This window comes from Thamnophis elegans, chromosome 14 (genome assembly GCF_009769535.1).
Source record: "Thamnophis elegans isolate rThaEle1 chromosome 14, rThaEle1.pri, whole genome shotgun sequence".
In the NCBI taxonomy this organism is placed as follows: domain Eukaryota; kingdom Metazoa; phylum Chordata; class Lepidosauria; order Squamata; family Colubridae; genus Thamnophis; species Thamnophis elegans.
The window spans coordinates 6971593-6985678 of record NC_045554.1 but is presented as its reverse complement, the minus strand read 5'-3'; the positions used below and the strand labels follow the sequence as shown (position 1 = coordinate 6985678).

General features: G+C 43.1%; 1 protein-coding gene across 1 annotated transcript in view; it reads right to left on the bottom strand.

Annotated features, from left to right (window-relative positions):
* Positions 1–14086, bottom strand: part of DNAH3 (dynein axonemal heavy chain 3) — a 137356-nt gene that overhangs the window by 32381 nt on the left and 90889 nt on the right. Inside the window, exons 32-43 of the mRNA XM_032231008.1 lie at positions 13490–13603; positions 13076–13252; positions 11988–12079; positions 10199–10418; positions 9100–9234; positions 8075–8186; positions 6963–7204; positions 4530–4630; positions 4245–4350; positions 3218–3347; positions 2063–2302; positions 184–287 (exon numbers count right to left, since the gene is read on the bottom strand). Coding sequence (XP_032086899.1) covers positions 184–287; positions 2063–2302; positions 3218–3347; positions 4245–4350; positions 4530–4630; positions 6963–7204; positions 8075–8186; positions 9100–9234; positions 10199–10418; positions 11988–12079; positions 13076–13252; positions 13490–13603 — 1773 coding nt within the window. The remainder of the gene's footprint in view (positions 1–183; positions 288–2062; positions 2303–3217; positions 3348–4244; positions 4351–4529; positions 4631–6962; positions 7205–8074; positions 8187–9099; positions 9235–10198; positions 10419–11987; positions 12080–13075; positions 13253–13489; positions 13604–14086) is intronic.

Sequence of the window (14086 nt, the reverse complement as noted above, 5' to 3'; positions counted from 1 at the left end):
TTTGCAAAAGACGGGTCCATTTTTGCAAAAGACGGGCCGTTTTTGGGAGGTCTGCAGAGTGCAAAAGCTTTTTTTTAAAAAAATTGCCTCTTCAAAATCTTGGTGCGTCTTATACTCCGAAAAATAAACATCAAATGATAAGGATTTCCCGAACAGGCTGACAAAGGAGCACAAACGTTTTACCTTTGCGCCGGCAGCAATTGCTTGCTCCTCCTTCGTGATATAATCTGTCCATGTGTTCCACTGTCCACTGGCTTGTTTGTGGAAATAAAAGTCATACACAGACCCTGATTGCAAAGAGGGATTTAAAAAAAAAGGTCTTTGAGAAGCTTGCCAAAAGTGACATTGAGCATTATCATGTAGGGATACTCCTGACTCCAAACCGAAAATAATGCCAAAATCCCACCCAGCTTTGAAGGATCTCTCTGGGTCCAAATCTAAAGTGATGGAGAAAGGTGGGAAGAGAACGAGGAGGAGAGGGGCAAGCAAAGCTGGAGCCACAAGTTGATTTAAAAACTTTAAATCCCGTTTTTTTAAATCTATTAATATAATTACTAGAGCCACAGTGGATCGCACCTGGAATTTTGCTCCTCCAGGAGGAAAAGGGGGTCGACCTATTCTCCAAAGATATGGGGCCGCAATGGCAAACCTATGGCACCACGGGCCACAGGTGGCAAACAGAGCCATATTTGATGGCACGTCAGCGGTCAGCTCTGGCGCGCATGCGTGCGCCAGCCAGCTGGTCTTCCGAAGGGCCTGGAGAGGCTGTTTTCGTCCTCCCCAAGCTTCAGGAAAGCCTCCAGAGCCTGGGGAGGGGTCATGCATGCATGCACAGGTGGGTGGGGAGGATTGAATTGGTGTGGGCGCACGTGTGCACGTGATAGCGTGGATGTGCACAATTTTGGCATGCCATAAGAAAAAGGCTCCCTATCACTGGTATGGGGTCTCCTGCTTGAGCAGTGGGTTGGAATAGAACAGCAGTCACCAACTGGTGCTCTGTGGACCACTGGTGGTTCGCGAGAAAATATTGGTGGTCTGCAGAAAAATCTTTGTATTTTTTTATATTGTACTAAATCAGGGATCCTCAAACTACGGCCCCTGGGCCGGATAGGGGCCATTGAAGCAATTACTCTCACTCACTGATGGGGTGGGGTCCTTCAGGCACTTAGCTTGGCTGCCTGTTTAGTAGCTCAAGCTCTTTCCTCCCTCCCACCCTGGGAGTCCAACAGTGGTGGGATTCAGCCAGTTCGCACCTAGTCGGGAGAACCGGTTGTTAACTTTCTAAGCAGTTCAGAGAACCGGTTGTTGGAAGAAATCTCCTTTTGTTTTTTTCCCACTTTACAGGGCTAATCCTGTAAGGAAGGCAGGAAGGGAACATTCTGGTGTTGTTTCTAGCCTCATCTTCATTGTCCTGCTTACAGAAACTGCCTCTCCGGTTAACCCTTATGACATTGTAACAGCTAAAGTGAAGCGCCCATCGACCTGAGTAACCTTGAGTTGGCCACGCCTACCCAGTCACATGACCACCGAGCCCCACCTACTCAAATAGTCATTAGGGCAGAGAACCAGTTGTTAAATTATTTGAATCCCACCACTGGAGTCCAGGTACTTCAGTGAGCGGTGCGCAAAACTTCGGCCGGGCTCCTCGAAAGACAGAGTTTGCAGGGGGCCGATCTAGTGCCCAGGCTGGCTACAAGACGAACGTTCCTTCTTGGTCATATTTGAGATCCCTAGCTGTAATGGATAGCAAACCTAGGGTTGACCCCAGATGCTTCTCTCCACTAAAAGGCAGCCAAGCTAAGTGCCTGAAGGTCCCATCACTAATTCATATTAGGGGTCTACGGGATTTGAAATTATGAATTTAGTGGTCCCTGAGGTTCGAAGGTTTGGTGACCCCTGGACTAGAAGACCTCCAAAGTCCCTTCCAAACTCTGTTATTCTGAACTGCAATCCTTCCCACTCTGAAAGGTTGATGTCAACATTTGTTGACCTCATCAACATTGATGATATTGATATTTTTTTTAAAATCCCTTTTTTTAAATAATGGGTTTCCTAGACGGACCTCTTTCTGGAAAGAGATTGGTTTTGGTCAGCTTCACGCTTTTGGGGCGAGGGTTCTCATCGTCCATTCCCATCAAAAGGTTTCGGTAAAAATGGTCGAATTTCTTCCGTCCTTCGGCATTTACCGTGCTCCCGATGGTCCACACCAGAGAGAAGAGGAAGAGGCCTTGCAGCCACAAGGTTATCTGCTGGCTGGACATGGCCTCCCCTGGTTCCTCCTCATCGGAACTCCTGATTTCATCTACGCAAAAGAAGACAAGATGAAGCCCAAAACAGCAAAGTGGGAGACAAGGAATGCCACAGGCTTACAGCATTACGCAGATCCCCATTCCTAGCATGGGAAATTCTGGGAGTTGAAGCCGACGTATCTTGACCAAGGTTGAAAAACTGCCTTAGCATTTTAGGGCCCTAGGAGACAGTGAGTTCTAGTCCATCTTTAAGCATGAAAGCCAACTGGGTGATTTGGGGCCAATCACTAGGAGGCAGTGAGTTCTAGTCCAGCTTTAGGCATGAAAGCCAGCTGGGGCCATCTCTCTCAGCTCAACCCACCTCCCAGGGTCATTGTTATGGGGAAAACAGGAAGAGGAAAGTGTGTTGAATATCTTTGCTGTTTTGAGTTATTTGTAAAAATAATGGCAGGATATGAATAAATAAATAGTAGATGAAATAATTAAAAATAAAATAAATAATAAGGTAAGATAAAATTAAAAATAAATAAAATAATAATAAAATAGTAAAATAATAAAATAATAAAATAATAAAATAAAATAAATAATAAAATATAAAATAATAAAATAATTAATAAAATAATAAAATATAAAATAATAAAATAATAAAATAATAAAATAATAATAAAATAATAAAATAATAAAATAAAATAATAAAATAAACAATAAAACAATAAAACAATAAAACAATAAAACAATAAAACAATAAAACAATAAAACAATAAAACAATAAAACAATAAAACAATAAAACAATAAAACAATAAAACAATAAAACAATAAAACAATAAAACAATAAAACAATAAAACAATAAAACAATAAAACAATAAAACAATAAAACAACAATAAAACAACAAACAATAAAATAAAATAATGATAAAATGTGATCCGTCAGTTTCATGATGCCACAAAGCACAAACCAGGCCTTACCAAGCAAAGAATCAAACAAAGTGATCATGGTATGGGTCAGGTGGATGGGAGAAGTCTGGACCAAGACTTTGCAATGGTGGCGAATGAATTCCAACGACGGCTGAATGAGCCACATAAAAAGGTCATCAACCTGGAAAGCAAACCAGTTGAGATGTTGAGATATTAACTGAATCACAGGACGTCTCCCTTTGACAAGGAATAGGTAACAGATCCCGTCCACAGCCAGCAGAAGGACGAGAAGTGTCCTGCACTGCAGCAACACTGGCAGTGGTTGATGGGATCCAAAGTGTAAAGTTGGATTAGCACAAGAAATCGGTATAGATTTAAGTTAATCTAGACACAGCGTGTCAAACTCAAGGCTTGGGGGCCAGATCCCTGGCCACTCCCACCCCGACCCCCCTCCGAGGTCAAACGCAATCTTGATGCAGCCCTCAATGAAACCGAGTTTGACACCCCCCTGATCTAGACTTTATAGTTGTGACAAAGATTCAAAGGACTTTGGAGCTAGACCTGGTGAGATCCCTCATCTGACCAAACCCACCATCTTGTGACACTTCGGTGATTCTTAGATAATTTTATTACAACATCCCCCGGCACAAAAACTGCACCAGTCATGTTTGAAAACTTTCCAAACCATTAGAGCTTGAGAAAGATTCTACATCATAAAGGAAAGCACCCTGAATTCACTTCTCAAACGAATTGTTGAAAAGTCCGCAATTTATTGGCATGGTTTACGCAAGAAGCAATCATTTCCATGGCTCTCAAGTAATCTCTTGGGAACTCAACAATTGACTCACAAGGAATCTGGTCACTAATCAATGCAAATAAACCTAACAGGATACACCTGAGTGGCCCTTAACCCTTAACCACAACCGGAATTTCTAAAAATAGGGGTGTTCCGAACATTTTGGAAAACTGTTGCAGTCACTATGACTTCAGGTCTGTGGTTAAAGGGTTAAATTTAAATTCCCCCTTCCCCATCGATATTCAAATATCGAGTGGGAAAATAAAATGAAAGCCAGCCCACCAATTCGATGTGCACGTCGTGTAGATTTGAAGGTAGCATGTTCAGGTAAGAGTCTTTCAACGGTTTCCAGCCCAGCTGATGAGGCTCCATATAAATCATGCCACACCTTGAAGAAATGAAGAGAACTGAGTTGCACAGATTTGCTAGTTAAAAAGAGAAAAGAAAGGAGGCCTTCAAGAAAAGATTGGCGGCCAAGATCTCCTGCCGTGAACGGGAGGATTGGACTAGAAGACCTCCAAGGTCCCTTCCAAGCCAACGATTCTGACCCTAAGAATTCAGATTTACCTGCTAACCGTTGCTGGGGAAGCTTGTTCAAGATCTTCGGGCTCAAAGATTAGGCTCATTTGTGTGCTCATCTGAATGATCTCCCCACTCATCAAGCACAACTTCAAGGGGAAACAAAAGAAAAGCTATTTCAGGCCGGGGTGCACAAGAGTTTGCAACAGACTATCAAATATTTCTGCTATAGGTAAACGTAAAAGGTAAATGTTCCCCTTCCAGACTGTAGGGGGCGGTGCTCATCTCCGTTTCAAAGCCGAAGAGCCGGCACTGTCCGACGACGTCTCCGTGGTCATGTGGCCAGCATGACTCAATGTCGAAGGCGCACGGAGCGCTGTTACCTTCCCACCAAAGGTGGTTCCTATTTTTCAACCTGTATTTTGTACATGCTTTCGAACTGCTAGGTTGGCAGAAGCTGGGACAAGTAATGGGGGCTCACTCTGTTATGCGATGCTAGGGATTTGAACCGCCGAACCGCCGACCTTTCTGATAGATAAGCTCAGCGTCTTAGCCACTCAGCCACTCTGTCTCTCTAGATTTTCTCTAAAATGCAATAATTCACCATACACAGTAACTATTCCATATGTATCGTCCAACTGGTCACTTAAAAAAAATCATCTAGCACCTTGATCAAGAGTCTTAAGAGGATAACAACATTAAGCCTGCCACAACTTGAGCCCAGGATAAATAAATTAAAATCTCTACCTGCAGGGAGGAGAAATCGGAAGGTCTACTTTTTAGATCCCTAGCCTGCCTCTTTCCTTTAAAAGATGTTTCATGGGGAGGGAAGAGATGGGAGGCGGAGCAGCTGCAAGATGGACCTTCCCAAGCCATGTTTTGTTATTCAATCGAATGCCAAACATGGAGATACTCCAACTGGCCTACAATGACCAGCTTGCCTAATGGGCTGAAGAGGGCAGGAGTTGGTAGTCCAACTCTTAGGAAGTCACCAGAAGACTGGCATAAAGTTACGCGCAGTGGTGGGTTGGTAACCGGTTTACTACCAGTTCGGTTGTGCTCGCGCATGTGCAGAAGCGTCCGGGCGGGTAGGCGGAGCCTCCCACCACCGCCACTACCGGTTCGGCCAAACCAGGCCAAACCAGGAGCAACCCACATCTGGTTATGCAGTGCTAGGCATCCGAACCGCCAAACTGCCAGCCTTTCTGATCGATAAGCTCAGCATCTTAGCCACTGAGCCACTGTGTCCCTTATAGCTGAAGGTAAAGGTTTTCTCCTGTCTTTGGAGTTGTGCAAAGACATTTTCTGTGGTCATAGGGCCGGGATACACTGAGGTGTGCAGAATGCACCTTTCCCACCAAAGTGGTACCTATTCATCTGCTCACATTTGCATGCTTTTGAAAGGCTAGGTTGGCAGGAGCTGGGTAAGGGAGGAGAGCTCACCGCATCACACTGCACTCGGTTTCTTGAATCTGGGCAGTCACTTTTCCAGCTGACAAGCCCGGCATCTTTAACCACTGAGCCACCGTGCCCCCTCTGTTATAGCTGCCCCATGTCATTCACTATTTCAATTAATTGTCCTTGGGGAAGATTACATGCCAGCAGCAAGAATTCTGCCACAGAAACCTTCATGCTTACAAATTAGTTTTTCATTTTCCTGGCTCCTAGAATCATTATTTTTTTAAAGTCGAGTCCTTACAGGTAGTCCTCAACTTATAACCATTCATTTAGTGATCGTTCGAAGTTACAATAGCATTGGGAAAAAAGGGACTTATGACCGGTCCTCGAACGTACGACGCTTGCAACATCCTCATGGTCATGTGATCAAAATCTGGTTGCTTGGCAATCAGCATGTATTTGTGACAGTTGCAGCATCCCAGGCTCATGGGATCCCCATTTCTGACCTTCCAAGCTGGCATCTGACAAGGAAAGTCCATGGGGAGAGCTGGATTCGCTTAACGACCACATGATACGTTTAACAACTGCTGTGATTCGCTTAACAACTGTGGCAAAAAGGGCCATAAAATCAGGTGTGCCTCCCATAGTGACTGCCTTGCTTAGCAAAGGAAATTCTATCCCCAATTGTAGTTGTAAGTCGAACCCATTGCTTGCTATGGCCTGGCTTTGCCAATAACCGGAAGTGCAGTTTCTGACTATATGGGTCTGTTTGTGTGCATGTTGTCAGTGTGTGTGTGTGTGTGTGTGTGTGTATGTGTGTGTGTGTACATTTCCCTTCAATTTTTTTAAGTCCATTTAATAAACTGGGAGATGTTTTAGTGAGAAAACAGCATAAAAGTTACCCCTAATTACCTATTTGAAAAAAAAAAAACAGCACATACTAAGTGCTTTTTCCTTTAAATCAGATTAGTTTATTGGCTTCTAAAAAGCCCTTTCAGTCATTCAACCGAATTAGATAATGCAATCTAGAGGCTTATGTCAGCGTTGGGGTATGTGGGGGGTGGGGGGTGGGATGCCAATTACCTTTTTGTTATCGTCTAAGACGGTATTCATGTTTTCGATCCAAACGGCATCAACCGGCCCGTCAAAAATAATCCACTTTCTGTCCTCGTTGGTGGAGGAGGCCTGCTCCCTGAAAGTGTTTGCAAGAACGCCGTCTGTCCATTCGTGGCTAACGGGATCAAAACAGCCATACAGCTGCCCCATGGTGATCGCTTTTGGGTTGATAATTTTGTATTCAACGGCAACCTCTTCCATTGATGGTTCTAAAAACAGAAAGGGAGAGGGGAGAAAGGGAAGGAGGGAGGGAGTTGGAGAGAGGGAAAGCGAGAGAGAGCAGGAGAGTGGGGGGAGAGAGGGAAAGGGAAAGGGAGAGGGGGAAAGGGAGAGGGAAAGGAAGAGGGAGATGGAGAGTGGGAGAGGGAGAGAGAGAGAAAGAGAAAGAGAGAAGCACATTTTCAATCCGAGTTTCTGAACCTTGATAACTTTAAAATAAGTGGACTTCAACTCCCAGAACAGTTGCAAAAACTCCCTTCCCTTTAGCAAAGTCGGTGGACTTCCAACTCATGCTGGCTGGGGAATTCTGGGAATTTTAAATCCACACAGCTTAAAGTTGCCAAGGTTGAGAAACACCTATTTAGCACAAAGGGGAGGGATTTCCTGCAACTGTTTAATTGGTGCAGGTTATTTTAACCCGCTATTTCCTTCTTTTTAAAAAACAACAACAACAGATTTGGGTTCCTTTGTAATGAGAGGGCCAATTTGGTCCGAAGATAAGGTTTGATTTTGAGGGGCGCAGTGGCCCAGAGGCAGAGCTCTCACCTCATCATCAGGAAACTGTGATTCCCATCCTAGGCAGAGGCAGATATTTCTCTCTCTGGGCACAATGAGGTTACATCTGCTGAATAGAACTCCGCGCTGGGAACAGGAAGGGCATCTGGCCACTAAACTACTCAGCTTCATTCAGTTGCCCAGACTCCACTCCGCAAGGGATTATGGTGTCATTAAAAGGAGTCCGATTTTGTGATGGAAGGGGCTGTTATTGGGTGACTTTTTCATTTTGTAACTGTTTCCCCGAGGGGAATCTTATTTTCTGTGTGAACGCAAAGCAGGGCGTCGTTCATTTGATCTCTCACCGTGGCTCAAATCCCCGAGAGCGGCAGCGAGCACTTTATAAGCAAAGGTTTTGCCACCCATTGGTTCACCCACAATCATGAAGCCATGACGTACCATCATCATCTCATATATCTGTAAGGCGAAATAAATAAGAGGCATTATTTTAAACCTTGATGAGTGGTGCGGTGGCCTAGAGGTCAGGAGGCTGGGAGTTCGATCCTAGGTAGGAGCAGATATTTCTCTCTCTCTGAACACAATGAGAATTTATCTGCTGAAAAAAACCCCTCCGCATTGGCACCAGGAAGGGCATCTGGCCAGCAAACGCTTCATTCAGTTGCCCTGATTCCACCCGGCAAGGGATTATGGGGTTATTAAAAGAAGAGGATGTTTTTAAACCTTGATAGGATCTCCAGGGAGTTTTTAACTGTGCAAGAACCTGTTTGATGTTAAGCAAGAGTTTTATATCGATTTCCTACAACTCCCAAATCATATCAATAATATGCTTATGCTTGCTATTAGTGTTTCAGATTTCTAGATATACGTCTTTTACAGAGGTGATATTCAGCAGGTTCTGAGCAGTTCTGGAGAACCGGTAATGGAAATTTTGTGTAGTTCGGAGAACTGGTAAATACCACCTCTGGCTGGCCCCGCCCCCATCTATTCTCTGCTTCCCGAATTCCAGCTGATCGGAAGGGAATAGGGATTTTGCAGTAATCTTACCCTGCCATGCCCAGTAGGACCCACCCACCAAGTCATACCACACCCACCAAGCCACGCCCACAGAACTGGTAGTAAAAAAATTTGAATCCCACCACTGGTCTTTTAGAGCATTGTTTCTCAACCATGGCAACTTTAAGATAGGTGGACTTCAACTCCCAGAATTCCATGCTGGCTAGAGAATTCTGGGAGTTGAAGTCCATTCATCTTCAAAGTTGCTAAGACTGATGCTCTGTTAACTCGATTAGATTAGGAGTGTGGGTCCTGACCTCCACCCCATTGCTTTACTAGCATTTTTTTTTTAAAGGGAGAGAAAATTGAAAGAAACCTGAATAATTTTCCCAATAAACCAGGGAACTGGTTGAAGATTCATTTTCTCAATATTCTGATTCAATGCCTGGATGAAGAGGACGTAATCAGGTTGCGGAAGGACAATTCCAGGAAACAAATCAGATATGATTCCCTGCGAAAGAGAAGGGGGGGAAGGAAGTCTGGAAAAATGGAACTTCCAGGAAGACATTTATATGTATATTTTCAAGGTTTTATTACCAAATTTGGCAAAGGGTCAGGAGTCAGGAAGCATACACATTTAATGACAAATAAATACAGCTCTTCCTGTTCTGCATTCTCAGATAGAATTCAATAAGTCTAAATAGATAGGGTTACTGCAGAGAATTAGGAAGCCAAACATATGAAGAAGTTTTAGAACTATTAACTTCCTCAAAGTGTTGTCATTTTAATAATGTATATTGAAATATATATATTGAAAGTCAGTTTGGTATCGTGGCGAAGGCACCCAGGCTAGAAACCAGGAGACAGGGAGTTCTAGTCCCACCTTAGGCCTGAAAGCCACTGGGTGGCTTTGGGCCAATCACCAGAAGACAGTGAGTTCTAGTCCCACCTTAGGCCTGAAAGCCAATTGGGTGACTTTGGGCCAATCACCAGGAGACGGTGAGTTCTAGTCCCACCTTAGGCATGAAAGCCAATAGGGTGACTTTGGGCCAGTCCCCCTCTCTCTCAGCCCAACCCACCTCACAGGGTTGTTGTTGTGAGGCAAACAACAAAAGGCGTGTTGAATATGTTCACCACCTTGAGTTATTTGTAAAAATAATAAAAGTGGGATACAAATAAATAAATACTACTCTGCAGGTTTACAACCTTCGCCTTCTTCCTTCCATGTGTTTCAAGTTACTAACTGATTTGTATGTTTTCATCGTATTTCTTTTATTTTTGACACATTTTTTTCTGGTTTGAGAATTACAGATTTTACAGATCCCCCCCTCCCCCGATACTGAGTTAGCTCCCTTCCAGCTACAGGCAAATATACAAATCTATTTTGCTTTCGATGTTTTCTAATCATTTCCTAATCCAATCCCTATTTTATACTGAAGAAATATGTCTTACTGACATCCGGATAAGGGTCTTACCTGAAACAAAGGAACATCTTGGGCCAAAAATTTAGCTAAGTTAACATCCAACAGAGCTCTGAGCAACAACACGCTCTCATTTTCTTCAGGATATTTTAGTTTCAAGTTCCCTGCTGCTGTCAGCACGGATTTGACCGCTCGCATCCCATAATCGTAATGATGTTGTGAGGACAGCTGTTCAGAGCAAAGGCGGTAAGTGGCAACAATTTTCTGGGCAAGGCTGCAAAAGATAAGAAGATGTTCTCATTCCTGAAGCCAGAAAATATCAAGCAGAGAAAGAAGGCTAAATATCTATATGCAGAAGAACAAGTGGCAGAGTCAAAGAGGGTTCAGTCTAGAATCTTCTCCTCCTCCTCATTTTCCTCCTCCTCCTCCTCCTCTTCCTCTTCCTCCTCCTCCTCCTCTTCTTCTTCTTCTTCTTTTTCTTCTTCTTCTTCTTCTTCTTCTTTTTCTTCTTCTTTTTCTTCTTCCTCTTCTTCTTCTTCTTCCTCGTTGCAAAGTCATGTCTGACCCATCGCAACCCCATGGACAACATGCCTCCAGGCCTTCCTGTCTTCTACCATACTCTGGAGTCCATTTAAGCTCACGCTGACTGCTTCAGTGACTCCATCCAGTCACCTCCTTCTCTGCCATCCCCTCCTTCTTCTTCTTTTGTCCTCCATCGTTCCCAGCATGAGGCTCTTTTCCAGGGAGTCCTTCCTTTTCATCAGGTGGCCAAAGTCTTTGAGTTTCTTCTTCAGGATCTGGCCTTCTAAAAAGCAGTCAGGATTGATCTCCTCTAGGACTGACCGGTTGGATCGCCTTGCAGTCCTTCTTCTTTTGCCCCCCCCCCCATCGTTCCCAGCATGAGGCTCTTCTCCAGTCCTTCCTTCTCATTAGGTGGCCAAAGTCTTTGAGTTTCCTCTTCAGGATCCAGCCCTCTAAAGAGCAGTCAGGGTTGATCTCCTCTAAGACTGACCGGTTGGATCACCTTGCAGTCCAAGGGACTCAATGCAGGAGTCTTCTCCAGGATAGGAGAATGCTGGAGAATGATGAATCTCTATGTACTCACAAGCAAATTAAATCCATCTCCCTTTGAATTCCATTGACCCTCGTCTAATTCTAAGCAAGTGCCAACTGTTAGTTGAGAAGATTCCTGTGCACAGACTTTTAGAAATAAATCGGTTTAATCGCCATATTTACATGTGGGCCTGGTGTCTCCTGCTGGACATTAACACATATCACACATTTATTTCCTTATTTGTAAAATTTAACACAGCAAAAAGCATAATGCACAATAAAAGCAAATATATAAATAGGAAATCGTGGTTTAGAAACATGCAATGAAAACATTAGAAAAAACCAGCAAAGGCCTAAAATGAATATAACGTTCCTGAATCATTTATAAACATGAGAACAATGTAAATGGCCAATCTTTCTTGTTATTAATGGGATGACATGGACTACAGTGCTAATGACTGGAATTTATTATTACCTTAGCCTGTGGCTGCAATTAAAAATAAGAAATTAATCACTCTAATCACTCTGGTATTTAAACATTTCATTCATCAAAAAAAAAAAAAAAAGGATGGTGTTATTGACCATGGTAGCTAGAAAGAAGAAACTTGAAAGTAACTATGAAGACACAAAATAATAATCTAAGTATTTTGACAAGATTCTAAAATGTTAGATCCCCGGATGGGATTTTTGTGTATAAGAAAAGGGTGGGAAAAAAAGAGTATGAAAATATGTCTTTAAAAAAAGATTTTAAAAAAATAGATTTGCTTTGTAAAAATGCAGCTTTACCTACCTTCTGGAATCAAGAAATCCCATCGAATAAAGTGAAATTTCACCAATCAAAGCATAATCTGGGACCATCATGGCCACTGTTCTGAATAAAGCCTTTAAAAAAAAAATAACAACAGAGTATCCTGAAGAGAATATAAAGGAGAAAATCCCCAATTTTCCCTTATGAATCCTACAATAGATCCCTTCAGCATTTTGTCCTAGTACATATTCACCAATAGAGGGGACAATCTTTTGACTGGATGATATAAGGCTTGAGCAGGAGGTCAGACTAGAAGACCTCTAAGGTCCCTTCCAGCCCTGGGATTCTATGACTATGATTCTAGTTGTAGATATTGTATTTTTCAGAGTATAAGATGCACTCTCCCCCCTAAAAGAGGCTGAAAATTTGGGTGCATCTTATACTCCGGTGCATCTTATACTCCGAAAATTGGCTGGGAGGTTTGAGGGTTTCAGTACAAGCTCTACAGTGAGTCCCTGCTTCACTCAGTTGTCAAAAATCTCTGGAGAAATAAGATACTAAAAAGAAAATGCCAGGCATCCTGTTTGCAGAGTGTGTTTTCCATGCTGGCTAGGGAATTCTGGGAGTTGAAACCTACATGTCTTAAAGTAGCTAAGAGCATCAGACGGGAATAAGCAAGGTATTTCATAGGAACTATCCAAGGTCCTGAAATATAACTAACTCTTGTTTGGATTGCCGAATTCTGTTTGTTGACTCCAATTATGGTTTCTTTTTTCTTTTTTTTAGCAGATTTTTTAAATTATTTTTCCCTTCTACAACACCTTACAGTCATTACATCAACATTGTTATGTCATCATTCCTGTAAATGTATATAATATTTCACTTCTATATTTACACACCTTTATACACAGTTCTATATATATTTATATATATTGTTTTTGGCTTGTTTTGCAGCCATTTGTACCAATTTTTCCAAATTTCATAATATTCCGACTCTTCTTTTTCTTTTAATTTCGGTGTTAATTTGTCCATCTCTGCACAATCCAAAGTTTTTTGTTATCACTAATTCGTCCGAGGGCCTTTTTACCAATCATGGTTTCTTAACTTCCTCAGGAAAGACAATGGTTTACCTTGAGGTTATCTGGAAGTTCAGCTCGGCCTGCATAGCCAGGATTCATGGTGATGAATACTGCACAAGTTGGGTTCAGGGAAATTTCCGTGCCTTCAAAGAGAAAAGTCCGCAGCTTGCGAATAATAGCCTGTTGAATACTGAGGATCTGTTGTGCTACCACAGAGAGCACTTCAACCTATGAAAATCAGGATATAAAAGCTTTAGGTTTAAGCTAGTATAAAAATCCATATGATAGGAATGATCTAGATCAGGGGTCAGGTGGAAGACTTCTGGACTTCAACTCCCAGAATTCCCAGCCATGTCAGCTGAGGAACTCTGGGAGTTGAAGTCCACAAATTGTAAAGTAGCCAAAAAGAGACTTTTGCGTTAGAGGGTTTAGACAACAAGAGCTATTTATGCTAGACATAATTACCTCAATTCTGTTGAACTCATCAAAGCAGGCCCAAGCCCCAGCCTGCGCCAGTCCTTTAAAGAATTTGCCCATCGCTTTGTAATCAAGACCGTCTGAGCAATTGAAGACCACACACTAAAACACATAACAACAGATTTCATTGTAAGTTTCCACTTTTCCCGAGCAAGCTGGTCAAGGCAACACTCTTCAAATCTCAGTGTTGTGGCTCGCCAGTGGCCAGTGGAGCTGGCAGCAGATTCGGACAGTGAGAAGGTTGAGGAGGAACATGGGCCAGTCCTGGGATCTGGGGAAAGCTCTGATGAGGGCTCTGTGTTGGAGGCAGAGAGCGGGGCAGAACACATGTCAGTTATCAGCTGCCTTCAGAATCAGATATGAGTGAGGCAGAGGAACAGCTGGAGCCTGTTCCCAGTGTGCGCATGCGCAGAGTTGCCAGACAAAGGGAACAGCTAAAGAACAGGGGTCAACTTCGGAGGAAGGCCACAGGTGGATGATGAATGGCCCCTCCCAGAGAAAATAAAAGGGGAGCGAAAGGGGAGTGGAGTTTGCAGGAGACAATCAATTCGCTTCATTAGTTCGTGACTCTCCGAGGCTCCTTGC